This window comes from Frieseomelitta varia, unplaced genomic scaffold (genome assembly GCF_011392965.1).
Source record: "Frieseomelitta varia isolate USP_RPSP 00005682 unplaced genomic scaffold, Fvar_1.2 scaffold_227, whole genome shotgun sequence".
In the NCBI taxonomy this organism is placed as follows: domain Eukaryota; kingdom Metazoa; phylum Arthropoda; class Insecta; order Hymenoptera; family Apidae; genus Frieseomelitta; species Frieseomelitta varia.
This window is the reverse complement of record NW_025109954.1, coordinates 311172-338838: the sequence shown is the minus strand read 5'-3', so window position 1 is coordinate 338838 and position 27667 is coordinate 311172. Positions and strand designations below refer to the sequence as shown.

Genomic DNA, 27667 nt, shown 5'->3' with positions numbered 1-27667 from the left:
TGCAAACGAGCGAGCATTTTGTCCCCACCCCTTTCTCCTCCTACACTTTCTCCACCTCGTTCCTTCCCCCTAGACTCGAGTTCACCCTCGCTCTCCTCTTTTCCTCTCCTCACCACCGAGAAAATCTTTCTCTCTCTCTCTCTCTCCCAATCTCTCTCTCTGTTTCTCTTCTAGGGAGTTCTCGGCGCTGTTCAGCCACCACCCACTCACTCACCCGTTCTCTCATGCTACGCAGCACCCGACCGAGAGCACCGCCGCCACCTCTCTCGTTCAACCCCCTCTCTTTACTCCTCTCTTCTTCCTCGTGTTCCTCCTATGTCTCTTCATCTCCTTGTTTCTCTCCTGCTTCCCTCTTCGTTCCTTTACCGTATCTCTCTCTCTCTCTTTTTCTGTACGTATGTATGTCTGTATGTTATTCACCATGTCTATCTTCCTTCAACATGTCGGTTTCCAGATTTTCTCGCTTTGTCCCGCCATTACATCTTTACGTGTCCTCTCCCATACGGTTCGTAACTGCGCGTACATGTTACTCGCCACGTCCGTCTTCATCTAACATGCTGGTTTTCAACTTTCCTCTCGCTTTATTCCACGTTCCGTTTCTCCGTGTGTCCTCTCTCGTAAAGTTGGCATTGTAGGCAGTTGTTATCTATCCCCGTTCAACTCGTCGGTTTCTCCTACTTCCCTCTCGCTTTGCTCCACGGTCTGCTCCTCTCCGCGTGTCCTCTCTCGAGGCACGATTCGAGAGTTACCAGCGTTCGAAATCATCCCCCTCCGTTCTCTCTTCCTGTCGAGCCGCCCCTAGCTCTTTCTCGCTGCATGTTCTCGCTTCCAGGAATATATTTCTAATTAGCTCCACTTTTCCATCTCCGCCGCTTGTTTATTTCAGGATTCCACGGAACAGAGGAGATAGGGTGGGGTTTAGGATAGGATATCGGAGGGTCGAGAGCGTCAAGCCCCGGTTCCACCATTGATCCGCTTAATTTCTCTCTTCTCGCGCCACCCTATCACATAGACGAAGCTTTCCCTTTTAAGTTTTCTCACTTTTTCGTAGTCCTTCTGTCGATTCGAGCTTCCGTCGCGATTATCAGCCGCCTTCTGCCACCTTTTGATAGTTTCGTGTCTGCTGGTTATAGATGGCCAATTTTCGTGTTTAGTGGCCGATTTACTTAGTTTGGTTTGAATTTAAACTAAGTTGTATAATTGTGTCACAGAATTACGTGTAACAGAGTTATTATGTATTTGCAAATTGTTCTCAAATTTCACTCCAGTTAGTTGAATAGTTTTCATTAATGGCGCTTAAGGGAGATTCAATATTGTTGAACACTTAACGTTTCAGAATAATTATTAATATTTTATAACCTGTATCAACTTCGTACCTTTCATTAAATCCCGAAATTCTGTATAAATGTATCCACAATAGATTTAAACAATATGAATATTGATATTGATGTTAGTCCTACATTTCTCTCTTGCCTAAGTCTCTAATTTTCTCGCACACAACGATTCAATCTAACTTTGCAAATCTCTATTGAAAAATATCCCTCTGACTTAAACTAACTTTGAAGCTTTAACGCTTTTGGTCATTAAATCCTAAATAATTTTTGTAATTTTACGAAATTTATAGAAATTAAAATTTGCACAAATAATTTTACGACGAATTATTGCCTGAACCTTAATAAATTAATAGCATTCGTACTTAAAACCAACTTCAAATCTGTCACGCGTAAACGTGTTCTCAAATACCGTAAATAGTTACAATAGCTCAAATATACGGCCAACTCACAAAAGACGCACCCCAAATAATTTGCACCCCATTCTGTTCACACAAGAATGACCGAGGCCAACTTTATGAATCTTCTGTGCTGGAAAGTAAATCAAACCAGTCGATTAATGAACATAATAGAACGTCAAACAAGACAAGCGGGCGTATCATAGTCACCCCTGGTGGTGGCACCCTTGCGCGCGCGTGTTACGAGAACGGAAAGCCACTTGGCCTCTTTCACCGGCGGCTGCGATTCTTCGAGCACCGTAATCCTTCACGAGTAGGTTCTCCAGTTTTCTTGCCGCTTCGAGCGGTCACTTTGACATCTTTGTCGGGGTTTCCACGCGTGTGTCGCGGCTTCGCGCCACCGTAAATACACTTTTCCTCTCGTTCGAGTGTTAAAATACCACTCGAACGTATCCTCATCGCGAGCAGACCTCGAGTACCTCGGCGCTCGAGTACGCGCGCCAGCCTGAGAACGAGGTCCTTCTTTCGCGAAAGTTATTCTTTCGACAGCCCCCTGATATTTCGAGGGGGAGAACCGAGGAAGCGCACCACCCTCGAGATTTTGACGGATTCCTGCTAACGATCCTTTCGTTGGTTTCAGGGACCTGTGAAGATCCTTGATACTTCTAGCAAAAACTGGTACTAGTTAAGCTTCATTGATTTCTAACGTCGACAAGGCGATTGTGGACTCGTATTGCATTTATGGGAAATTTAACAGCGCAAAAATGCAGAAAGTGTTGCGCCATAAAATATCGAAAGTTTCTTTAGACTCTTTCTCCTAGTTTATTCGATTTTGTTCATAAAAATTCGCATATTTGTTATAAAGGAAAGAAACAGTTTTAACAAATCTTTTGCGCGTAATGAGTTTCCCTTTTAGTCGCTTTTTACAACACGCAGGGCATTACAATGCCCTAATCTAATTCTCGAATTCACAAAAAAATATACATCTTGATATCCAATCAATTTTACAAACTACAAGTATTTGTTGAAATATTTAAATCGTTCACTAATTTAGTACACGCACAAATCTTTCTTCGCATGAAGAAACTTGATAATCATCTCAACTACGAATAATCTCGTAGTTGCAATACCTGAGCCGTCAGACAGACTTCGTCGCTGTCTATGTTAATTCTGTGATGTCTCAGAAACCATTTCTTTGTTCCGAGTTCACCCCAGGAAACGTGTTTTCCCCCTTTTGGGGACACGCACGAATCCCACAGTCTTCCGCCGATAACTATAACCAGGTAAATGTTAACGATACCCTCTGATAGTCCCAACTGGACCATCCACGCGGTTCAAACAAAACCACAGAATCCTCCTCTGCTCTCTTCTATAATAAAGAAAGAAACAAAGAATGGGAAAAAGGACGAAGAAAAAAAAATAGTCGAAAACCATCGAAGTCGTCGACCGAAGGGAGAGAGAGAGAGAGAGAGAGAGAGAATGAAAAGGCAAGGAAATAGAAGCGTGGTGGGCGGCGGGACATATACGGGTCGAGGGACAGAAAGACAGAGAATATCGCGTATACGGAACACCGGGAGCTCGAGTTGTTCGAGAATAAAAGAGTAATTTTCCGGGTGGTGAGACCCCGATAATGGGGTTGCAGACTGCCGAGTCGACTGGAAAGTGATTAAGCACACATGACGGAGCCCGCGGACTCGCCAGGATATTACGAGCCACCCCTTTCAACCCACCCGACCTGTTCCATCCGCCTCCACCAGCCTCCGCTGCTTCCCTTATATCATCCAGTTCTTCTTCTGGCTCTGCACTCAGCCGCGGGTTCGTACTTCTAATTCTCGTCCCTTACCTTATTCGTACATCGGTATCGGACAGATAACGACCCCTTCCTGCCCGTTTCTACGAGCTGACTGAACCAACCCCGTTTCTCCTCCCCTCCTCGGGCATCGGTTTCTCTTTTTAGTCCACGAAAACGAGACTCTCGGTCTCGATATCGGGCTATCCGTCTTTCTTTCCGTTCCACGGATTTCTTCCGGCTCTAAGAAGATCAGACTGGTCGGGCGAATGTTAACAAATCGTTATTATTTTCGGGCAAAGTGATAAACTGAAGGTTAAAAGAGAGAGAGAATAAAGCGATTTTTGAGCGGTTGTTATTGCGTAACAGTGAAACGCGTGTGTTTAAGTAGATTGCTCTGCTATGGTCAGACGAGCAGTAAGGAGAATATGGAGATATAAGGAAACTATTCGATAGAGGACAAATTTTTAAAGAAATGATATTCAGGTGTACGTATGTAATTATAATACTGTATTTATAAATTGTTAATAATTATTAAATATTAATATAATTATTGAGAATAGAATAAGTGGATGGTACAGAATGACACAAAAGGTCATCCTTCAGTTGAACGATGTATTATAATAAATTGAAAATGAAGTAACAGAACGTATAAATCGAAGTAGATTGTTCTTTGATGGTCAGACAGGCAGTTCAAGAAAACCGTTCATCAATAAGGAGACATTAAGAAGGTATTCAATATAGGATTGAAGAACTTTCAGAGGGAAAAGATACGAAGAATGTCAAATATTAATAACTGTTAACAATTACGTTTAATATTGAAGCATTACTGAAGCATTAGAAGAGGAATAAACACATATTGAAAATCTCAATGACCAATTGTTCCAAACGTAGCAATTTCATCCAACTTCATTTATTTATCTACTCAAACACGATATTGTACATATTGTAAAATATAACAAACAAGATTCACATACAAAGAAACATACAGCAAACAAAATATGTACGAAGCAATATATAAGAAACGCAGAATAGAACCAAATAGAACAACTGTAACGCAATTCACGAAACTTTCCAGAATTCCATCAAACTCTGCCATCAAATAATCTCCCTCCCCTTAATCCCCAGACCACAAGCGTACTTGCAGCATCTCAAAACTTCCTCCCAGCAACATCTATTCTCAAGCTTCGATCTCCATCGCACGTCTCTGTTAAACGTTGCAAGCAATCCTGTCCATTAATCAACAGCCCCAGGATCTCTCTCTCTCTCTTACACACATTCACTTTACAGTTCAGCGATGGTCGTTATCCAGACACCGTAGGGCTTAGAGTAGCCCTATCGTAGAAAACCACGCGTTGACCGATTTCGTACACCATCGGAGTGATTTGCTGCGCTGGGACACGTAACTCTGCCCCTTCGGGACATATTCGAAATGCAAAAAGGAACACGAAGGTGAAGTGTAACCGGTAGGAGGTGAAAAGAGAGTCCGTCTATAGTTGGTACGATCCAACTATACATATATAGGGGAAGAAGGGGGGGGGGGATGAACCAGAGGGGTAACGACGAAGCAAGAGGAGGAAAGAGAGAAGTATTGGCCTCGTCAAGCGGTTTCAGCGCTTGCCGATATTCCAGCCGCTTTTCGTCGACCCTTATGAAGCCAATTACACTTCGTCTCGCCAAAGGCACCCCACTTATAGCTGGCAATCGACGTTTCTGGAGCTCTTCGGGGGCCGCGACCGGTTCTGCAGCACGTATACCGGTTTTGTATTAGATACCGCCACTGTGAAACGCACCCCTTTCCCTCGTACCTACGTCTCCAGCCTGTGCCTGGCCTCGTGTAACAACGATCCGTGATGACAGTGTGGATACAGGGGGAGGGGGGGAGGTGTCAGTAATTATACGATAGGATGGACCCAAGATTCCAACTACAGATACTTAGTTTTATTTATTTATTTTTTTTTATTTCTTTTTGGTTGTGAAATTGGTTGCGAATTTGGATTGTAATTATCAATGGTATGCGAAAGAAGTTTTCTAACGTGTACGTTCTAGATTGTGATTTAAGTACATCTTCTGCTTAATATTTTGCTTGTACGACTGTCTGGAATAACAGCAATCGATACAAGAAATTAACTGTGAGTTGTTATTGCTTATCAGTAATTACAGTTTTTGAATAATTATCGATAGAGTGGAATCTTTCCATTTCTTTTACTTGTTGCATAATGCGTTTGAAAAAATTGTAATATATATACATAAATCAATGAAGCTTTCAAAGGATCGTATGGATTACTAACGATTAGAAGTGCAAATATCTTCCAAATATATTTCATCTTCATTTTTTCGAACCTTCACTAACCTATATACTCCAAAAAAAAAAACAATAGTATAAAGAATCATTTAGGAAAATGACATACCATGCAAATTATTAACAAACAAACTTTCTGTAGAGGGACGACTGTGGTAGTAGGTATCGAGGGGGTTCGGGCCAGTGATCAATGCCCGCTCGCTGGGTCATCCGATTCGTGTTTGTAGTGCAAACCGACTCGATATTAAATACATAGTCCTCCTTTCCTCCAATCGGATCATTCTTCTTTGATCTCGCCCGTAATAATGTTTATCCTGCATCCGTTGATATTCAGCCAGCAGGCCCGACGCCGACGGCGCGTCAGTCGACCCCGTAAAAATGTATCCTGGGTAAATTATGGTTGTTTTCTTCTCAAAAATTTGTCAACGATCTCAATCTAATCGGAAACATTTCATGACATGCAGTAATAATATTTTACGAAGTTTTTCTTGTTATTTAAGAACAATTTCCCTACTGTTTGTCTGACCATTAAAGAATCATCTACTTCAATCCGTACGCTCTGCTGTTATACTTCTAATTTATTCCGTATTTTCATTTTTATACTCACTCGTTATCGATTATCATGTTCAAGATCAAACAATAAATCTCTAAATACGAAATATTTAATATTTGTCTATGCTACAGTTATTATTTTCTGTACAGAGACTTCAATTTTATAAAAAAAAATCAAGACTCTGTAGAAACTGTGAGAAAAAATCGTCTAATTTATTAAACCTCGTCTGATATTGGATTATAAATAACTATAGTGATTTTACTTCACATTATTAAGTTTTAGTTATATTTGATTATTATCACGTATTTCACATTCTTTGTGATAGAGAAATACTAAAAAAATTCCTAGTATTAAATAATTTAATCGTATGATCCTCGTTGATCATTAAGAGTTAATATCTCTGAAGAATTAATATCACTGTTATCTTTCAATATTAATGTCGATCACAACAAGACAAAGGATAAAGAACGGGACAACTACATCGCTGATTTTTGTTGCAGGTTTGACGAGAGCACCAATGTATCCCTTCTCCACGGGTCAATATCCGTACCCCATGCTTAGCCCGGAAATGACGCAAGTCGCTGCTTCCTGGTAAGTCAATACACTTGATCCGCCGATATGAAACGTCACTAGCAAAAAGCTGCACAAACGAGTCTCATTACCATCTCTCGTTATAAAATAACCGAGTTAATTAACCTTCTTATCAACTCTCTTCTAGGTAACGGAATTAAAATATTATAATCTTCTTCGATAATTTCACGTCCCCGTCACGATTATATCGAACGAAGAGAAATCATTTACCATTTCTCGTATCGCGAACAACACGCGAATAAAGAAAAGACAGATGATTGAATAGCCACGATACGAAAATATATCGCTCGGATCGAGATAAAAGTTCCAAGGATTCGAGATCGAAGACGAGGAGTGGGCCAATTTACATGAGAAACGTCCGATTTTTCAAGTGATCGTTAATTCTACCTTTCGCGTACTAACGATTCGGCCCTCGAACGCGGCCACTCGACCAGGATAAACGCGATTTTTATTTAGCTTTGGAAATATTCCTCTTTTCAACCCCTTTTTCTTTCGAGTCTTCTCTCTCGTCTTCTGAGTATACGGTTCGTACGTGCGCCATTGAAAAGATAAAAGGCGTTTTTTAAAATTCGAGCTTGAATTTTCGTGCAGAATCATTTTTATCACTCTTTAAAATGAAATTGGACCCCCCCAATATTACGAAAGTTGTCCTTTCATTTAATTCTGGACAACTCCTACTCTTTTCATACACTCCGAAATTTTAAAATGATATATCGTAACACTCATGTAATCGAAGATATATTCAAGTGTTACACACGTCAAATTGCTTAGCTCGATCTATATATCCTACTGATTCGTGTAATCCTATCTTATTATTTTTAAAATAGAAAAGGGGAAAAAAGATCAATGACAGAGGTACGACAAATCGGCACTCCGGATAAAACGAGCCAATACATTTCTCGATTCAACTCTCGTTTTCTCGGGGCGAATCACGGCTCCGTTTCCACGGTCATCCTCTCAGTTCCGGTCTATTAGACCGATGGTGAACGACGTAGTCACCATCGTCGTCGATCCAACTATAACACGCGCTGACCGCACAAACCAACCCTCTTCCAGAGGCTCTGACGTTGCCTCCCTCCTTGTTATTTGCTTTCTGCTCGAACTGTCCCAAATTGAGATTTTCCACGGGTGATTAGGCTCGTTCTTCTCAATTAGGAGGGCGGAACCGCGCTTTTCCCTGGCGATGCCGAGGCATTTCGTCTCGTTCGAAGAAATAGCACGCCGCCAAGAGGTTCGAGAATGATTTCCAGCTGAATGGAAAGGAAATTGCGGTGAAATTTTAGCATTAAGAGCTACAAATTTGGGTTTGATTGGCGTGAATTGTTTGAAGTTTGGAAGATTCATGACCTTTCCCGAAAAATTATCCTCGTGGAACGAAGAAATTAGAATAGAAATGGAATAAAAATTCGAGTTTGTTTCTGTAAATTGTTGTTTAAGGAATTTGCTCTTTTTTTTTGTAGAGATCGTTAAAAAAAGAAGAAATTTGTATAATGGTAATTATGTGACAGTTGCGAAATAACTGGCAACAGAAGGAAATCTTCATTTCAGAGATTAAGAAAAACAATTTTATAGAAAGCGAAAAAGACAAAGAGTGCAGAATAATTTGGTCGAAAACATTGATATTTAAATTCCATTCTTTTATGGAAATACACTTCTATAAAAGTGAGGAAACGAGCAAGGAAATTCAACTAAAAAAGATGGAAATTTAAATTCCATTTTGATGGCTGAATTTCATGAAATTCTATGATCGAGTTTCATGAAATTGATCGATTGAACTCTTTCCCTTTCTAAATAGAATTGCCGAGTTACGTTCGAAAAGGAAACACTCGAGAAGTCGTGAGAACTACTCTAACAACAGTGAATGCAGCGTACGAAGACAGTTACTTTCGGACTAATGCTTTTGTTTGACAAGCAACGATTTCGTTTCAGGCACACACCGAGCATGTACCCCATTTCCCCGGCAAGCACTGGTTTCCGAAGTCCATATCCCACGAGTTTGCCAATCACAAGTTCTAGTTTACCAAGGTTAGTAGGTGATCGAAATCGGATTTGTCAAGTTCATTCAAACATCCTAATTTCTGTTACACATTACTCGAATCTACACCTCCAAAGTCTGTGCAACTAATTCTATCGACGAAAAGATACGCAGTTTCAACTTGCGTATCTTCTCAATAACAAACGTTCGATATTTGCAAATTCAACTGTGAATAAATTCAACTGTAATAAATTATAATCTAAATGACGAATTGTTTAACAAAATGTTGCATCTCTTCTCTATTAAATTGTGAAATTATTATTATTAGGTTGCGAGTGATGTTGGAACATTCAATTAATATTAGTCTTATCAAAAATGAGTTGATTAATATTAGAAATTTTTCAGTTTTATTTATTTAGAGTATAAGTTGTAGATATTAATATTTTTATACTTCATTGTAGTTACTAATTACTATTTGATATCCCTCAAAAAGTTGAAGTCATCGTTTCCAATTGTCATGTCATCGAGTATCGAAACCCTCGTCATTTATAAAATCATTATTACTAAACTACGAATGTTTATACATTTGCGTAAAATTTAAACGATTGTCAAAGTAAAATTAAAAGGATCAAAATTTAGAATTGCAAGATTTAAGAATATCATCAGAGATATATAAAATACCGACGGAATCGAATATTCGAAGACGTAATTGAAGAACGTTTCGCCCCTCTCCAGTTATATGTATGAAAATATGAATTTCCGTAAACATTCGTATAGCCCGATTATCATTCAACCTATCATCGTCCAATTTCCTAAAAGTTATAAAATTTTCTGCAACTTCTTCCAGTGATCTCTACCGGTTTTCGCCGACGGGGCTGATACCCCCGCACCCTGGACTCAGTCCGCACGCACACGCGTTGGCGTCCCACGCACTGGTGTCCTCAGCGCCGAAAACGGATCATTCCACCCTGGATCACAATCACAGGTTCGTTTCCATCGATATATCAGCGACACCTACATCTATTCCATCGAATCAAATCCCCAACATTTTATCTCCCTCAATAACCTTTCCCCTATTCCTTTTCCACGTTCATAATGTATACGAAAACATAAATATCGATCCTCCTCTAGAATTGACACGGTAGAACAGTCCGTTATTACCTTCAACTGATCGAAAAGATATTCTGCTTGATTCAATCTTGCAATAACTGTAATCGATACTGATATCTATATTTATACATTTATGGGGAATTTAGAGCAATACAGAACTTGTAATATTTTTCAGAATTTATTGGTAATATTTATGGAAACAAATTTACGTAACCATCCACAATCTACTGATAAATAGATGATAGAGCTTGGAATAGAAATTTGTTTCATTTATTGAATATTTTACGTATTTTTGCATGTTGCACTTGCAAGCTTTCCATAAATGCATATTAATATTTCAAGTATCGTAGTTCAAGTGGTACAACCAGAGTTTGATCAGACGAGCGAAGAATCATTGGCAAGCTGCCAATTTATTATCGAAACAACGAGAAGAACAACGTGTCACACCAATAACACGCTTTCTACTGGCTTAATTCTCGCTTTGTCGGAATGAATTTCGATACATATATACTGTGCTGGTAAATATCGCAGGCGAAGCATTACCAGAGAGAGAGAGCCAGTCGATAATTTACTAGAAGTAAGATGTATTAATAAGTGAACCATCTCTCCTTTTCGTTCTACTGAACCAACATGTCTACCCGTTATCGTCCATACATAAATGACAAAACGAGTCTTCAAACGAAATAATCTTTCATCCACTGATGTACAAAGGCTAGTTAAAACATACATGAAAATACCATATTTTCAATGTTGTATCTTCTTCCATCGATACTCAACATGGACGTAAACGTAAAAACGTAAATCTCCTTCCATCGATAAAGAAAAATGTTTCATTGATAAATGAAGAGAAGAGATACTACAGAGATTGCCCCCTTACGTCAGATGTTATCTCGCTATCCTTCTACCGATAAAAGAAGACACCTCACGAATAATCAAAGGCAAAACTTTCCTATCGTCAGATACCATTTCATATCATCACCTGTTACGAAAACACTTAACCGACGATGTACCTAACGCCGAACGGAGGCTCGTCAAGCTGAACCGCAAACTTGAAAAACGTAACGATGCGTCCTTTTCGTCAGGTGGATATCAATTTGTTGATATCCTTCCATCGATAAAGGGAAACAACGCTTGATCCGGCCCGTCCGTTGATAAAGAAGCGTCGACCTGGCAGTGTATCACCGGTTGACGGATAGTTTCAGTGACGACCATAGGGGGTAGCACGTCACGGGGTGTTCAACCCCTCGTGCAGTCGTTTCCCCTTCGTCGACGAGGCACGTATAACACTTATTGAATGACTCTCTTCGCACAGCGTCTGCGCCTGCCGGCGACGCCACCACCGCCGCTGCTCGCCGCCGCCGCCGCCGCCGCCGGTTATGTATTGATCATTACCCTCTTAAACAGATTTCTAATTTGCATTAGTACCCGGCCGATCGCCTGGCCCGAGCATCGTATACAAAGCCGCATGGTCGCGCTTCCTACATTCGAGGCACGCGTGCACAAGGCCATGCACGAGACACACCACGCCGTGTGATCAGCTGGCAGCTGCTGCTCGGACGACCCAGGCTCGTTCTTGAAGAGGGGAGAGGCGCGTCGCGTGCCCACCGAAGCGTCGGGACGCCGCGACGGACTTTTACGAGCCACCTCGTGAACCTCGCGTGCCCCTCTCGTCGTCTTCCATTTTGACCTTCGGTCTTAGCCACGTGCCTCGTGATTGAAAATCAACCGACGCTGTTCATTTTAACAGCAACATCGTATCTGTAACGTTTTCTAGATGTACCGTGATCTGGAATAATATCTAAAGAAAGAAGTAATACGCGTGCCTACTCCTCTCGAGTTTTCAGTTTAAGTTGGACCGCTCGTGTTGGGAAATCTACGCTGGAGTGAGACGAGAGAGGTCACGGATCGATCAGACTCACGTGTCACGATCGCTAGAACAGATGTCGAAGGTTTCTTCCTCGAGTTTGGACTGTCCTTTCGAATGAAGAGGAAATATGTAAAAGAGAGAGAGAGACAGATCGATAACGAAGGATATGCAATAAAAGCAGCTGATCCGTGGAGACTAAAGAGAAACTACACCTCTGTTCCTGTGCAGGTGGCATATATCGTTCCGTGTGCTGGTGCTGGTGCTGGTGCTGGTGGTGGTAGTGGTGGCGGTGGTGGTGGTGGTGGTGGTAGTGGTGGTCGTGGTGGTGGTGGTGGTAGTGGTGGTGATCCCAGGCAGAGAGAGAGAAGAGCGCGGACGGGGGTGCGAGGGTGCCGATGGTAGCGCCACGCAGCCCGCCAAAAAAAGGCATCACGCAGGGAAAGCGGAGAGAATGCAATCTTCACCCCCCACGCGCGAATTATACATCGGCGGATGGTAGGGTGTCGTTGCTGCGGAGCCATGAATCGCGATGATGGCCCCACGGTGCAGCCCTCCACCCCGCCGCCCCTTCCGCACTCGCGGATAATCAATCGTCGTAACACCGCTCGGTGATTCCACCGACGCCAGGAACGACGCATTTTCGCTGGATGCGGGATAACACAGGGTGGTGGAAAAGAGGCACGACGCGGAAAGCAGACAGACGGTAGTACCAAACCAGCACAATCGTACCAAACACGTACGAGGACACAGAGATTCCTTCTTATTTCCCCGTTATCTTATATCTCTCTGTAACACTGACGCGTGTGGCTTCTTCCGTGTGGTATAGAGAATCGTGACAGTAGAGAGGAAAGAAGACGGTGGTACGATACGAACCCCGCGCGTGTGTCTCTCCAACGAGGAAAGAGCAGGGATTCGAGAGGGACGAGAGATGATCGTGTAACAGGGAGTAAGATCTGCTCGAACAAGGAGAAACGAAAAATATCATCGATAGTGAGGCTTTGTCTTTTCTCTGTCTCGTCTCTTTCGGGGCTGACGAGAGGCAAGAAGGCGAAAGAAGAAAAGAGAGAACGGAATATATATACCGACAGCGGCGGGCCCGTGCACGAGATGCCGCCCCTGGAGACATTTTACCGTGCGATTCGACGCTCATGAATGTTTGAATGCCATTCGCACAACGATATGAAGCCATTCAGATCGACGATACGCGACGCGCGGACGAGGATGGATAAGACGTGGCGTGAACAGTGCTTCCGGGGTTGACGCGGCCACCACCGCCGATGTCGTCGTCTCGAGCCAGGCGCCGTTCATGTCAGTGTAAACGGGGGTTCAGGGGTAAATGTTGTGCGTGTACGTGTGCTGTTTACAACAGGGACTGTTCCGCCGAGATTATTCGTCGACGTGCGATACGATGATAGAACACGAAGACGCGAAGACTAGAAGCGTGGTGGAGTGTAAAGCGACAACGGGAAGCTACGTGAATACCAATGTTCTCGAGTTCCTCGATCCTGTTCGGATACGCGAGGCAACGCGCTCGTACGACGATCCTTGCAACACTGACGAATTGGCCAGCAGAAGGATGATGAGACGTTGCTCGAACCGCGGTGTCGATCACTGCATGATGAACGTTCACGTGTACGGGATACTTGGCACCCGATTGAATAGAATAGAATAGAATAGAATAGGAGAGAACGGAACGAACAGAAAGACTAGAACGATAAAAGAGAGAGGGAATACAACAGAGTGTAGAGGTTGTCACACGCGGTGGTGTATCGCGATTCGATGGATCAGTTTCGAGCGTGCCGGTGGGTATAAACTGGGACCCACGAGTGCGATGGAGCCCGAGTGTCTGGAGCCATTGAACCTGGTGATAAAGAAGGACGACAACACTGAGAGCGGACCTGCTACCAACGTGACGATCGAGGAGGGCAGCAGCGAGGCATCGATCAACAGGATCGACGAGGAGAAATGCAACAACCCTGATCCGGGCAAAACGATCGAGGACAACATGACGATACTCCAGGACGCGATGAAGGCCGGCGAGGCGGGCTTACCCACAGCCGATCACAAGATTCTCACGGCACTCTACATGAGCAGCCTGATGCAGATGTCGAACATGAACCTGCCGAGGAGCGTGACACCGCCTCCGTACGGTGCCCAGCACAACTTCATGCAGCTGCTGGCCATGGTCGAGGCTAGGCATCGTATGTGGCAACAGATGAATTGGCCGCTGCCGCAGAACTTCCCCAGGAACCCGTTGACCTTGCCCGCCCAGCCATATTTCGACGGGCCGACGACGAATCTCACGGAACAACTGTGCAACTCTCAGAACTCCACGCCGACCTTTCCCCTATCCTGCACGAAACCCGACCAACAACCCCTGAACCGCGACTCGAAGCAGTCTTACTTCAAACGGTAACCATTGGGTCGTTTGATGGAATATAAATAGATCGTAGATTGACATTGAAGTGACTAAAATGAGATTGATACCGAAGAATATTTCGATTAATTCTTTCGGTGGTAGCTAAATCTTTTTAACAATGACGCCAAATCCAGGATTTAAATCCAGCATGTAAATAGGAAATTTTCAACGAATTTTTTAACATCTTTGACAATGCAATGAGAAGAACAAAAATAGAAGATAAACAATCTACAAATTTGTAGATTCGAAATTTTAATGAATGATATAGTCATAAATATAACATAACTAGAGAACGAAGAAATAACTATTTCCTGAAATCGTTCGTTCTGAATTTTATTACACGCTACCAACAAATTAAGCAGAAAGAAATGAGAAATTTAATTTCTAAATTCTTCAATTAATTTTTAAATTGATAATGATGAAATTTTTCGATTATCTGTTGAATAGGTCTACGGTAGAGCAGAAAAATTCTACGTCGCTACCGGCAGACAACGCAAAAGCACAGGATACAGGGCAACAGAACAATCAAGGTAAGAGCTCATTTAACGGATCTGGGCTTCTGTGATCAGTTTACCGTTGATTTTCACACTGTAGAGACCACCTCTCATACCCGTCGATGATGTTTGACAGATAAAAAGAAACCCCATATAAAAAAACCTTTGAACGCGTTCATGCTGTACATGAAGGAGATGAGGGCGAAGGTCGTGGCGGAGTGTACCTTAAAAGAGAGCGCCGCAATCAACCAAATATTGGGAAGACGAGTGAGTAACATGGAACTATACTTTCGTTGATAAGTATTCATATATGTCGAAGAATCTGTTGCATCAGGGTTTGTACAACTTTTTACAATTTACTAAGGTATATTAAAATTCATGTTTGATGTTTCTTTTCTTTCAGTTCTAGTTAGAATCACGGTTGCTTGTGGATAGAATAGACTGTGATTCGTGGTATAAGGCTGAAGTCAGGTTAAAATGGAGAAATAGCTTTTTGAGATACAGAGTAACGTAGGATTTGTTCGTTTGATCTGTTTATAATGTACAGTTGTGGAATTGTTGTAATAACTGACGTATAAAACAACAATAATTGGATTTCATTGGCATTGATTTGTTGATGAAGCTACTTCTGTAATGCTCTGTTTCTTAAATGTTTTAAATACAAAGATATAATTAAGAGAAACTGATAGTCTTTTATATAAGAGTTTAAGACGAAATATTCTCTGTAGATTGATTTATGGATTATTGGATGTTATTGAATATTTTTACAAATTTCTAAATGTGACACTATAGATAATATAACGATCTATATATCACAGAGTATTGATGAAACAAATTTAACTAGTATTAAATATTAACTAGTATTAAGTATTAATATTTAACTGGTATCATATTCAGAAACAATAATTATCTCAACAAAAGCACAAATTATTCAATTCAAAAGCTATTCGATCATTTAGATTCATTTCAAGTTACAAAAACTCAGTTGTACCACAAATCACGTCAAATTCCGCGTAAGTTTTATTCAAATTGCTATTAACTATGCTGAAATGTTTCAGGAGCAAATTTCCTCTTATTTTTTTTTCATTTCAAGTCTGCGAACAAAAGATCAACATCTAAGAACATTTTCAGAATAGCAACTGGTTCCTGAAACATCTTGCTGTATCGTTAATAGCAATGGAAAAGCTTCAAAAATGTGTTCGAACGAGCCCTGATGTAAAAGAGAAGCACCAAAGTCAAGATTTTCTTCCGTGCTCCTTTGATCTTCCAAACGATTGGTCATCCACGTATCATAGATCACAAGGATGTAACAGAGAACCAATATCATAAATCTATCGTAAAGATTCGACAGAAACTAGAAATATCGTAAAAACATCGTGAAAGAAATCACGTTCAACGTTGTGACGTAAAATGAAAATTTTCTATGCAAATTGAAAGCAACGTGATCGATAATATTGATATCCGGAAGTAAAATCTTGACTTGATGAGCACGAAACGATCCGAATCCACAGAGCACCCTAGACAACCAGACGGTGTCTCGAAGGACGATCGAAAAGCACAAGCTAGAAAAGAGGGAAGAATACAAAAAGTTGCATGCGTTTTGTTAACTCTTTCGTTGGATCCGCGGGGATTAATAAAGAGAAAAAAGAATATATCACAAGCACTAACCGTATCTGCTAGTAATCTCAGTACGACTAGATATAGATAGATTAGAATATAGAATAGAGAGAAAGAGAGGGAGAGAAAGAGAGAGAGAGAGAGAGCATCGTAGGTGGGATCTAAGGAAAAGTATCGGCGACGTGAAGAAAGGGTAGTTTCTTAGGGGATGGGATTCGAGACGAAATTGGGTTGGGACCATAACGAATAAAAAAAAAAAATATCTAAACGACACCTCTCTCTTGGTGTATGTATCCACCATCTGTGAGGGTAAAAACAAGTCGCTAAAGAGTAACAATGAGAAAAAAAAGTGTACAGTAATGCGATAATAAATTTCCTTAATAGAAAAAAAAAAACTTGTAAAAAATATACACGTGGAAAAAAAGGGACGTGAATAATAAAAAAAAAAAAAAAAAAAGTAAAAGGGACACACGGTGCACGGATAAATACTGTGAGGCTGTGAATCTGTGAATCTGAATTTTGGGGGTATGACACGCAGTGGCACTCGCTAAGCCGGGAGGAGCAGGCGCGGTATTATGAGGCGGCCAGGCAGGAGCGCCATCTCCATCAGCAACGATACCCCGGCTGGAGTGCCAGGGATAACTACGGATACGGCAGCAAGAAGAAGAAGAGGAAGAAAGAACGGTCCGCAGATCCCACCGGAGGTACCACTTTCCAGTGCTAGAACAGCAGGCCCTTAATAATTCATTATAATAATAATAATAATAATAATCATAATAATATAATAATAATGATATAATAATAATAATAATAATTCATATAGATTACCTACTACTGGTTGACATTGAAACGATCAAAGTCTCTTGTGGAAAGTTTCAGTCTGATTATTACCTTTTTTTTTGAATTTTTTGTTTCTTCATTCTAACGAACACGTATCATTCTATAATTTTTTACGAATTTTTTTCCCGGTCTATCGTTCTTGTTCTTTAAGTGTCCATTTTTGTATTTGTTTCGTTTATGTTCCTCTTGTTTTTTTTTTCTTTTTATCATATATACATATATATTTTTGTACTTTTTTTCACAAATTCTTTGTTTTTTCGTTCATTTATTTTTTTATATTCCGTCTTGACATTTTTCACTCTTCGACTCGTGCGGACTTTGTTTTTCTGTCATGAAATGAAATATGCCGAGCGGAGCGCTTTATCGAACAAAACACACGGCACCCACGTACGCGCGTGCATACAGCCACGTGAACTCGCACGCGGGAACTCGCGTGCACGCGTCTACGTACACGTGGTTTTCCGTTCGTTTGTTTTGTTTTGTTTTGTTTTTTTTTTTTTTTTTTTTTTTTTTTTTTTTTTTTTTGTCGACTCGATATATATTGCGTATTATTGGATTCACATATTGGATTGTCTGTTGGGGGCGGATTTTTTCTTTGCGGATCCATATGCGGCCGACATTAATTGTATTGCGCGGCAGCGCAGCAAACAGGAAAAGAACGGAGTCTCGCGGCATGCAACCGATCATTAACGCAGATTCTTTTTTTTTTGTGTATCTGGCCAAACTCCCTAAAGCGGTATCCGTTCACGGAGAGACAAAAGAGAAAAAAAAAGATGTGAGAAAAAAAATAGAAAAAAAAAAGGAAGAAAGACGAAAGAAATGTATTCACGTTGAACGAACGAACATAGATTGACTGTGATTCATTCGAACGAGAGCGATGATGTTACGGTGATACGAGTGCCTCAGGTACAGGTTGTCTGGTAGAGCGCGAGGAAATCTGATTTCCGATCGATTTTCTCTTCACGATCATTTCGAACGGGACCGCTACGTTTTCCTTCGTGGCCCATCGAGACGTGTCGCGACGAAAATGAATTTTCAATCCAGCGAGAACTCTGTGCTGGCCCTCCACCATACTTTCAACTATCTCTCCTTACCAACTATTCATTCGAACGATCGAAATTTTTCTTTTTCTGCGATCGTGAACGGTAAGTGAACACATTTTGTGTGATCGTGAAGCTCCTTTGAAGAACGTCGAGTGGAGGATACGAATACACTGGAAAAAGAGCTTGGAAAGTCTACTGTTTAACGAATGGTTTTGCTTTGCTTTGAATAATTTCTTTTTAAGATAAAAATTGTTTTATTTGTTATACTGTTGTTTCCTGTGTAATGTGATTAGTGTATTTTTTCAGTGTATAAACCAGCCGAGAATCCTTAATTCCGGTAGAACACAATGACTCGCGAATAAATCCACGGTACATCGCTGCGCGATGCCGATTTTCTCTATCAGACACCCTGTATCGTCACGATAAAAGTAACGATACAACGAATAGCGGTACAAGCGAGGGGGAGGGGAGAATCTAGGCTGTTCTTCTAGCACTTTAAACGGAAAGTAGGGACCCCAGTGTTACTGAAATTATGCTCGAGCCAAAAAAATAATGGCCACGATGCGTCGAACGAGCATATATGATATACCATATACAAAGCGCATATGAATACGAGATAAACGAGATAAACGAGATTTTTTATTATTTAACCAAAAAAAAAAAGACGCAAAAGACATATAAGCGAACATTTTAAACAGAACAAAAAAAAGAAAAAGAAAGAAAAAGATACAAACGAAAGATGCAAATTAGGGTGGCGGTAGTAGCATTAGTGAAACTCTTTTTTTTTTCTTCTTGATTAAAAATAATTGTTTAGCTCACGGTTCATGCACAATTACAAATAGTGTTTGGTTCTCTCTCGGTAGTGGCACGCGCTAGGGCGAGAGGAACAGGCCAAGTATTATGAGTTGGCGCGACGGGAGAGACAGTTGCACATGCAGCTGTACCCTGACTGGTCTTCCCGCGCAAATACCAACCGAACTAAGAAGAGGAAGCGCAAACAAGACACAAACAGTGATCCTGGAGGTACCCACATGCCTCACTCCACACATTCTTACAAGCTCCCCCCGCCCCACGAACAGCAACAACTACAACTTACTATTACTTACTACTATTACTTACTATTACTTACTACTTACTACAAACTACCAACACAGCTACAGAAATTTATTGAAATATATTCCCCCTTTTTTCAACAGCCCCCCACCCCCTCATTATTACATTATACTATTATATAATTATTATATACATTCTTATTGCTACACTACATTATGTTGCATGTTTTCCCCCCGTCTTGGGGTTTTGGGTCGATATATATATATTATATAATATATATTCTACATATATATATATACGATTATATATATTAATTATAATTATTATCATATTATATACATGCACACGCATATATTACGTTCATATATACATATATATATGTAACTTATATTATATCTATTATTGTATTTGGTCTTTCGTAATATATTTTTTAGTTGTCTTTTTGTCTTGAATAACGAGCAAAACATATAGAGAAAAAAAAAATTATATACATGCAAAAATAGACAGAAGAGATTAAAAAAAAAAGATGCAAAAAGAAAGAGAATAAGAGAAAATATATAATGTTCGAGAAAAGTAAAAAAAAAAAAAAAAAACGAATATATAGTAGAATGTGAATGATCAAACCACTCACGTAAGCGGGCGTGCACGTACGCTTGCGCACGTGCGTGCCTCCATATGATGTTTGACAGATTTCCATTATATATATTGCTCTGTCAAATATATAACGGGAACGAAAAAGTAAATGGGACACGAGCGCATTCAGTACACACGTACACGCACATGACACAGCATTTATTAATTATTAATTATACGTATACAACTTTGGGGACGCTGGCCATCTTGCATTTTTACAGGGACCTATACTCCGCAATCAGACAATCCTAAGCGTTTTTAATTTTCACTCAGTCTCTCTGTGTTTACCTATCTTTTCTTTCTTTCTTTCTTTTATCTTACGTCTTCTTTTTCTTTCTTTTTCTGCCTTTTGTCTCTTTCTTGCGCTCTTATCATTTTTCTCTTTAGATCTCATTTCTTCTTCTTCTTCTTTTCTTGACTTTTTTTGACTTTTCTTCTTCTTTTTCTTCTTTGTTAATTTCTTGATTCTCTCTTGATACGTTGATTTCGTTTCACACCCCTACCACTTCTCTATTTTTTTTCACTCGCCACCACCTTTGATCGTTTCAACATTGCCTGTTAATTTTTTTCTCTAATTTTAATTCTTTTTTTCTTTTTTTTTATACATTAAGATGGTAATTTGTTGATCCACTGACTCCCCTTTTTTTCTTTGTTTTGGTTCTTTCTATGGTCACCTCTAATCAACCACTCAATTATTCTCGACCCGTACATGCGAGTTGTTTCGTTCACGACGCTCAAGCGCTCGAACGTCTTTTTGTTTCTTTTCCTTATCATTTTTTTTTTATTATTATTTTTTTTTCAATATTCAACTTTAATATTTATTGTCTAGAGCTTGCGTTTTAATACAAATCACGACATTAATTGAGTAGATATGATCTTTGATCGTGTTTTTACGCCGTTTTTAACGTTTTTACGCTGCATGCTGTTTTTACTCAGCTTGACAAGATATCTCTTTTTTATTTTTATTTTTATTTTTTTTTTTTTTGTCGAATCGCAGGGTTTTTCTCCGAAGATTGCAATGTTCGAAGTTGAAATAGTTCGCGATTTCTGTATAAATCGAGAAAATTGACGTGCATGAGTCACCGAAGAATTGCTTCATTCTTAAGATCTTGAGAACACAGTATAGCTTCATTTCTCTTTCGTTGGAAATCCAATGAATGATTTGAAAATCATTTGCAAGTGAAAATTTGTAGAATTTGAAAAAGAAATTCGAAACACCCGTTCAATTTTACAATCAATAAATAATCAGAAGATCTTGTTAGAATTTGCATTGCAGTTAATCTCATTTCTCAAGCAATTTATTAATTATTCATTATTAATGGTGACTTGTGAACGCAGTATAAAGTATCAAAAAATATTGACCTCTTCCGGAAAGACCCTGCCTCACTGGTATATTGTCAAATTTCTACAGACCATTCGAGCTTGAACTCACAATTCTCTCAAATCTCCGTGTTTCAATTCTAAGATACTTGAACTTTCTCTTTTATTCTGTGTAGAATTTCACGAAACTCCCAGGTAAATCAAGCTCGATCGGTCGCGATCGTTCTGTTGCACGCATGGCTAGTTGACAAACGTTGAATTGGTTCCAGTATTCTCAACAAGTTTGCATCGCTGCATCACGATGACGAGCATCGTTTTGCATCTTTCGAGAAGGAATATATACATATATATACATATTCTTACGAACAACCCTAATGCCAATTCCTGAATTCTTTCTCGAAAAATCGTTTTACAATTAATTTGCAAAACGATTCCAGACAATCGTTCTGTCAATTACCGTCATCCGTTCGACCAAACGAGAGAAATTCGATAATCTTTATATATATATATACATAAATGTTATACGTGACATAGAAAAGAAAGCAAAAAAAAGAAAAAAAGATAAGAGGGAAAAGGAATAAACGCCACCCTAGCCCTTTTGTTCACAGCCGAAAAGGAACTGTAGCAGCCAGCCTAATCGGTACACGTTTCACATTTTCTAGGTAACAACATGAAGAAGTGTCGCGCCAGGTACGGATTAGACCAGCAAAGCCAATGGTGCAAGCCGTGCAGGTACGTGTGCATCGTGTAGAGGGTTTGAAACTCGTTGCTTCTTGAGAGGAGAATTTATATACCGTCATGTTGACAAGCTGCGGCACGCTGTCCCGGTCGCGTGTACATACGTATTTTCGATCTTGAGAAGTGTTGAGAAGGAACTAGAAGTCTCACGTCTCGGTTTCATAGTAGTGTGAACACTAGAGGAAGTTACTTTTCTTTATATGTGGTGAATGATGGTGAACGATACGAAACACTTGGTCGCCGTGAACGAGTATCTTCCGTGGAGTTTTGTTTCAACAATTTTCGCGTTCTTGAAATCTTTTCGATAATTATGAAAATTTTACGAAATGAAAATTTTACACAGAGGTGCGAAATGAAATTTATCTAAGGGTGAAGTATTTTTATCAGCTATATGAATCAATTCAGTGCCTTTGGATTTACAATATTTGCGTCAAGAGATTTGAAGTTATACAAAATTTCTAATTTTTTCAAGTCATTTTTATACAGGAATACGTAATAGAAGTTCGTTTGTTAGACTAAGATTATGTCGTGTGATATAAAAAATTTAAAAGCACCAAATTAATTTGTGTACTAATAATTAGAGAAGATCAGATCGACTTCGAGATTTGAAAACGGAGGATACTCGTGCACGCGATCCAATGTAACTACATGGAAAAAGATGTAAAATACAGCTAGTTGACCGGTGATGAATCGCGGTCCATCACGTTCGACGTTCGAGACTTGCAACTCCCGGGCACAAAAACTAGTATCTCTCGATTATCACCACTTCTTACTGTTATCGTCTTCTACTCCGTTCCGTCATCCACATGTTATCGTGGAACTTGAAAATAGAAAAGATGAGAGTGACCTGAACGTAGAAACTCGAGATTTTGTCGCGAATGTAAAATTCAAAAAAAAAAAAAGAGAAAAAGAAGAAGAAAGAAAGAGAAAGTGATGCAACTGATAAATAAATGAATATTCGAGTCCTCGCGATGAAAATCTAGCTTGTCCGTCGTATCGATTTCCTCGAGCAGACGAAAGAAAAGAATACAAAGAAAGAAAGTAGCGACCGTCAGAAAATGTGTCTTCCAAAAAAAAAAAAAAAAAAGAAATTTACAATAATAATAGAGATAGCGAAAGAAAAACGAAGAAACAGTATGCTGAAGAGAATATATAGATGGGTGTAAAATTTCGAAGAAAAAGAAAGAACGGAATTTTTCTCGCACGTTGCTGGATCGATTCGAAAATCGACATCATCCACTTGTACTTTGCTTGTAAATATATCTACTAGATACCACACTGTAGTTTATTGCGGCATCACGAGCCACCCGTTTTAGCGCCACTATAACTTCCGTTCTCACTGTACGTAATCGCACAGTGCGCCCAAATGCCCCAACTCCCGGCTGGGTTTGTGAATCTCATGGACCTCATTAAAGGGGCGATGACGAATCCCAACCACTGTTCTTACGATTACAGTTACAAATTTTTGTTTCTTCCACGCTGATCAAATCGTGTTCATTCAAAAAACTACATCGAGATCGCGAGGGGAAACATGATACGTTATATTTTACGGGTTTTATTATTTGAAAATTTAGTATGTTGTTCATTAATTATATCTCTGGTTGACTCGTCGCCGTTTTAAATATTTCAAAAGCATTTAAAGTTGTAATTATACTGCGAATTTTTTTAAATAAATTTATGTAATTTAAAACTGGAACGTTTATTATATCGCTGATTTTATATAGAACTTCATAAACTTGTAATCTGTTTTCTCGAGACTCGTGTTCTTTTACTGAGAAATTTAAAGGAAATATCATGTTTCTTTCGCCTAATCTTCAAATTTGTAATGTTCATACAGAGATGAGATAAAAATTAGATTTGTCAAGCAATACTTGGCTCGAACGTTCCATTCGACCGTACTCGAACCAAAGATTGTTTGTCTCCACTGTATCTATCAAACTGCAGAATCACTTTTAAAGCACACATAGAACACATCGTTGAGAGCGTTTTGGACACAGTGGCGACCTAGTAGAAGCTCCATAAGCATGGACCAACTTGGGAGACATATTTTCTGATCAAACACAGACCAGAATCGCTGACACGTTCGCCTCGTTTCGCGTCAGACGAAATATATTCCATACTTCTTACGCAGACGATCATTCGAGGCGCCAAAAAGATAAACAAAGTTCCAAACTATCAAAATTACGAGACAATTCTGGCTCAATTCTCGATCATTTATCCGTGCGATTCGCGGTCCAATCGTTTGATAATTGATCAATGCACGCGTGTAAAAAAAAAAAAAAAAAAAAAAAAAAAAAAAAACGGAAAAGCGTGTAAATCGCGAGGAAAAACCAGGGTTAAAAAAGCAGAAACCTAGTAGTAGTAGTACTAGTAGTAGAAGAAAGAAATAAAAAGGAAAAAGAGCGAGCAAGTCGCGAGTCCGTTCGCGCAGGACAGGTTTTCTCGCGTGTCTCGGACGGACTCGGGCCGATGCGTGTGGGTGACGACGATACGGTGTGGGATTAAGATGGGATTAAAGTGATAACGTCGATGCGACGAGCGCCCCTTTAATGGCTGGTGGTTGGTTTTGGCAGCCCAGTGGAGCATGGAGCGGGGATGGGCATCCACGCGAGCATAATCCATCACGGTGTGGGAAGTAGCGCAGGGGCAGGGGTCGGGGCTGGAGGCGGTGGAGGGACAGTAGGGGCAGCGACTGCCCCTCCGAACACCAACACTGCCTCCAATGCCTCCTCGCCTCAGCAAGAACCCACTTATGTTAATCTCTAGTCAAGCCTATCGCCTCCCTTCTACTGCAACACTTCTTCTTAAACAGTGGTCAGTCCCGACTTAAACCTACGAGGGCGTAGCTGGCCCTTGCTATGCTCAGCCGACTCTCCTCGTTGCCCGTCAAAGTTGGATGCGAACTGACAGTCCAAAGAACAGAAAAGATTAGAAAAGAGAAATATACCTAGAAGATGGAATTGTTATATTTTATTATATTCTCTAAAAGATTGTACATGTACTGCTGTTCTTCAGATTCTGTATTTTTCGATACGTAAGTCCTATTATATTTTTTAGCTTCTAATTTGCATTCCGATATAACTCAGTCCCGTGTGCTTTGGTAATTTTCAATACATGGATAATTCTTGGATTTATTGAGTAGAAAGGAAGAGGAGAGGGTGACAAGTGTTCGACACGAGAGGGGCTGGCATAGTGAGCGGCGCAGCTAAGCTCTAATGCTCGCATTGTTTCTCATTGTTGTGGCTCTTTGCAGCTTATTATTGTTACATTTGGTTTACCCTCGTTTAGTTGGACTTTACTCAATGTTGCCCTTAGCATGGCTGGTCTGTAATACATATAATACATCTATATGTATATATTATATATATATATATATATCTCATCTGTGTCTATATATATAAATATATACGTTGTTGCGTACGTCTACTACGTGTAACCAAGATATATATTATTATTATTATTATTACTCTCTGTTTCATAAGAAATATTCTTCTTCTGTTTAATTGTTATGTTGTTCGGTTCGGAACGTTTGGCTATAGAGAAGTATATAATATACATATAATATATATATATATATTACTTATATTTATTATAAATCTGATTTTAATGGCATGGCAATTCGTGTACGGTAATTATTACGACAATTAATGTGTTGGTAACGGATGTGTTGGATCTTTTTCGTTTTTTTTTATTTTTTTTTCCTTTTTTTTGAGTCAGTTTTGTTTACTAGTACGTAAACACAATTTCGTTTTATTTCAATTTTCATTTTTTTTTACTTTTAATTTTTCTTTTTTTTTTTGATATTTTTTGTTCCTTTTAGCGGTTTTTTTTTTTTTTTGTTCTCTATGTTTTATTTTAGTTTTCATCTGCTGTTATGTAATGTCGTAAGATAATAATTGTTGCATTTGAAATAATCGTGTAAAACAGCCCGTGATCGTTACCGAGTCGAGGCGGCCGCCACGCCGTCCGTCCTGTTCAGTAGAATGGGACGCTCGATGATCAGACCAAGTCTCGAGTACGATCGCGATGTTCGATTTTGCGGCGCGATATCGTAGAGAGACTTGGATTGCAGTTCGAACGCGAATTTTACTCTCGATTTGTGCCTCTACGTCCAGCTGCTATCTTTTCCAACTCGAGGAGATATAGAAAACAATGATCTCTAATTAATTTCAATTTGACATGCGAATTTAAAATGATCCTTTTTTAATTAGAAAGAATTTGAGCAAATTTAATCCGCGATCACTTGAAGCTGGAAGTTTGTACTTTAACAATTTATTACACAATGGACATAGTGAAAGTATTAGATACCGTGAATTAGATACCAAGTCTCAAAGTCTTGAACCTCCTCTTTTTTTAGAATACCTCGCATTCTTCCTATTGTTCGCGAAAAATTAATTGGCCGCTCAAGGCCACTTACCAAGCCGTGAACAACGTCACAAGTGACCACCTCTCTTTCGCTACACGCTTCAGCATTCTTTCACATGGTCTTTGAAACAATAGACTGAAGCGAGCACGAAGATACGAGATACAAAAAAAAGAAAAAAACATAGCGAGAGAATAGCTAAAGTCGTATAAGCGAGAGAATTCTTTAGAAAACGATCGATTAATTTCAAACCAGTTGTAGTAAATGTTGCTGAAAATCCTTTATCCAGAAAATTACATTATTTTTTTTTACTATTAAATTAAGCTGCTGGACAATAGCACTAATCGATAACGATCAAAGTATATATCTAGAAAAGATTCGATTTATAACGCTTTTTAAATCCAGACGTGCCTGCGTATAGTCGACGTCCTGCCCCAACAACCGTGATTATCGTTCACACAATGAACACACGAAAAAGAAAAAAAAAAGAATTAACTGGCTAAGAGATGAATAATGAGAGCCAATGGCAGAGCGATAAATGTCTCGACTGCGATGCAGTTAGCACACGAGGTCGGTCGGGGGCTCACTTTTCGGGAACTTTGCAGTAGCAAATGTAGATAAAGATGCATAACATGTCCTTTTCGTTTCGCATTCACGATCCGCGATTGATATCTAATCCAAGTAATAAAAAGTCGATAATAAAAGAAACGATTTCTCGCGATCGAAGTAGTAAACTTAGAATCGGTTATCGTCTCTCTTTTTTCTTTCTGTTCGTTTCCATTTTCATTTCCCGTTGATTTTCTCCGATATGAAACGGAATAAAGAAAGAAAACAAAGAAAGAGAAGAAAGATCTTGCTACGATCGATCGAGAAAGAGAGAAAGAGAGCCACGTGCCATTCCGTTGATGAAAATTCCAAGTTCCACGTAACATTGATCACATTGATTTACGCGGGCACTTTCGCGAATTCTTCTCGAGAAAAAAATATAAAAGAAAAAGTAGATTGTCCCGTGAGCAATTTTTCTTCTTTTTTTTGTTCTTGTTCCTGTTTTTTTTTTTTTGTTTTTGTGCTTTTGCAGCGTGATCGATTTCTCGACGACGCGATAGTAGAGCAGCGTTATACACACTGCTCGGGGTTAAACGTAGTTGTCGCGGATTAAAAGACTGCGTTCTCATCCCCCTCCCCCCCAAATTCTTTTTGTTGAGACTTTCGTTTTTTCACGTATACGTTT

At 39.8% G+C, this 27667-nt stretch overlaps 1 protein-coding gene across 7 annotated transcripts in view; it reads left to right on the top strand.

Moving 5' to 3' along the window:
• Positions 1–27667, top strand: part of LOC122527574 — a 42020-nt gene that overhangs the window by 7082 nt on the left and 7271 nt on the right. Inside the window, exons 3-10 of one of the 7 annotated variants that reach the window (XR_006306363.1) lie at positions 6874–6964; positions 8894–8989; positions 9787–9924; positions 14783–14865; positions 14966–15096; positions 16985–17150; positions 19193–19352; positions 21998–22067. Coding sequence is in view for 6 of the 7 variants with exons in the window: in XM_043651872.1 (XP_043507807.1) it covers positions 6874–6964; positions 8894–8989; positions 9787–9924; positions 14783–14865; positions 14966–15096; positions 16985–17150; positions 21998–22067; positions 24647–24839 (968 nt within the window). In the remaining variant the exon portion in view is untranslated. Of the gene's footprint in view, positions 1–6873; positions 6965–8893; positions 8990–9786; positions 9925–14782; positions 14866–14965; positions 15097–16984; positions 17151–19192; positions 19359–21997; positions 22068–24646; positions 24888–27667 lie in introns of those variants that run through there. The other 6 variants (XM_043651873.1, XM_043651872.1, XM_043651871.1 and 3 more) reach the window with 6 other exon arrangements.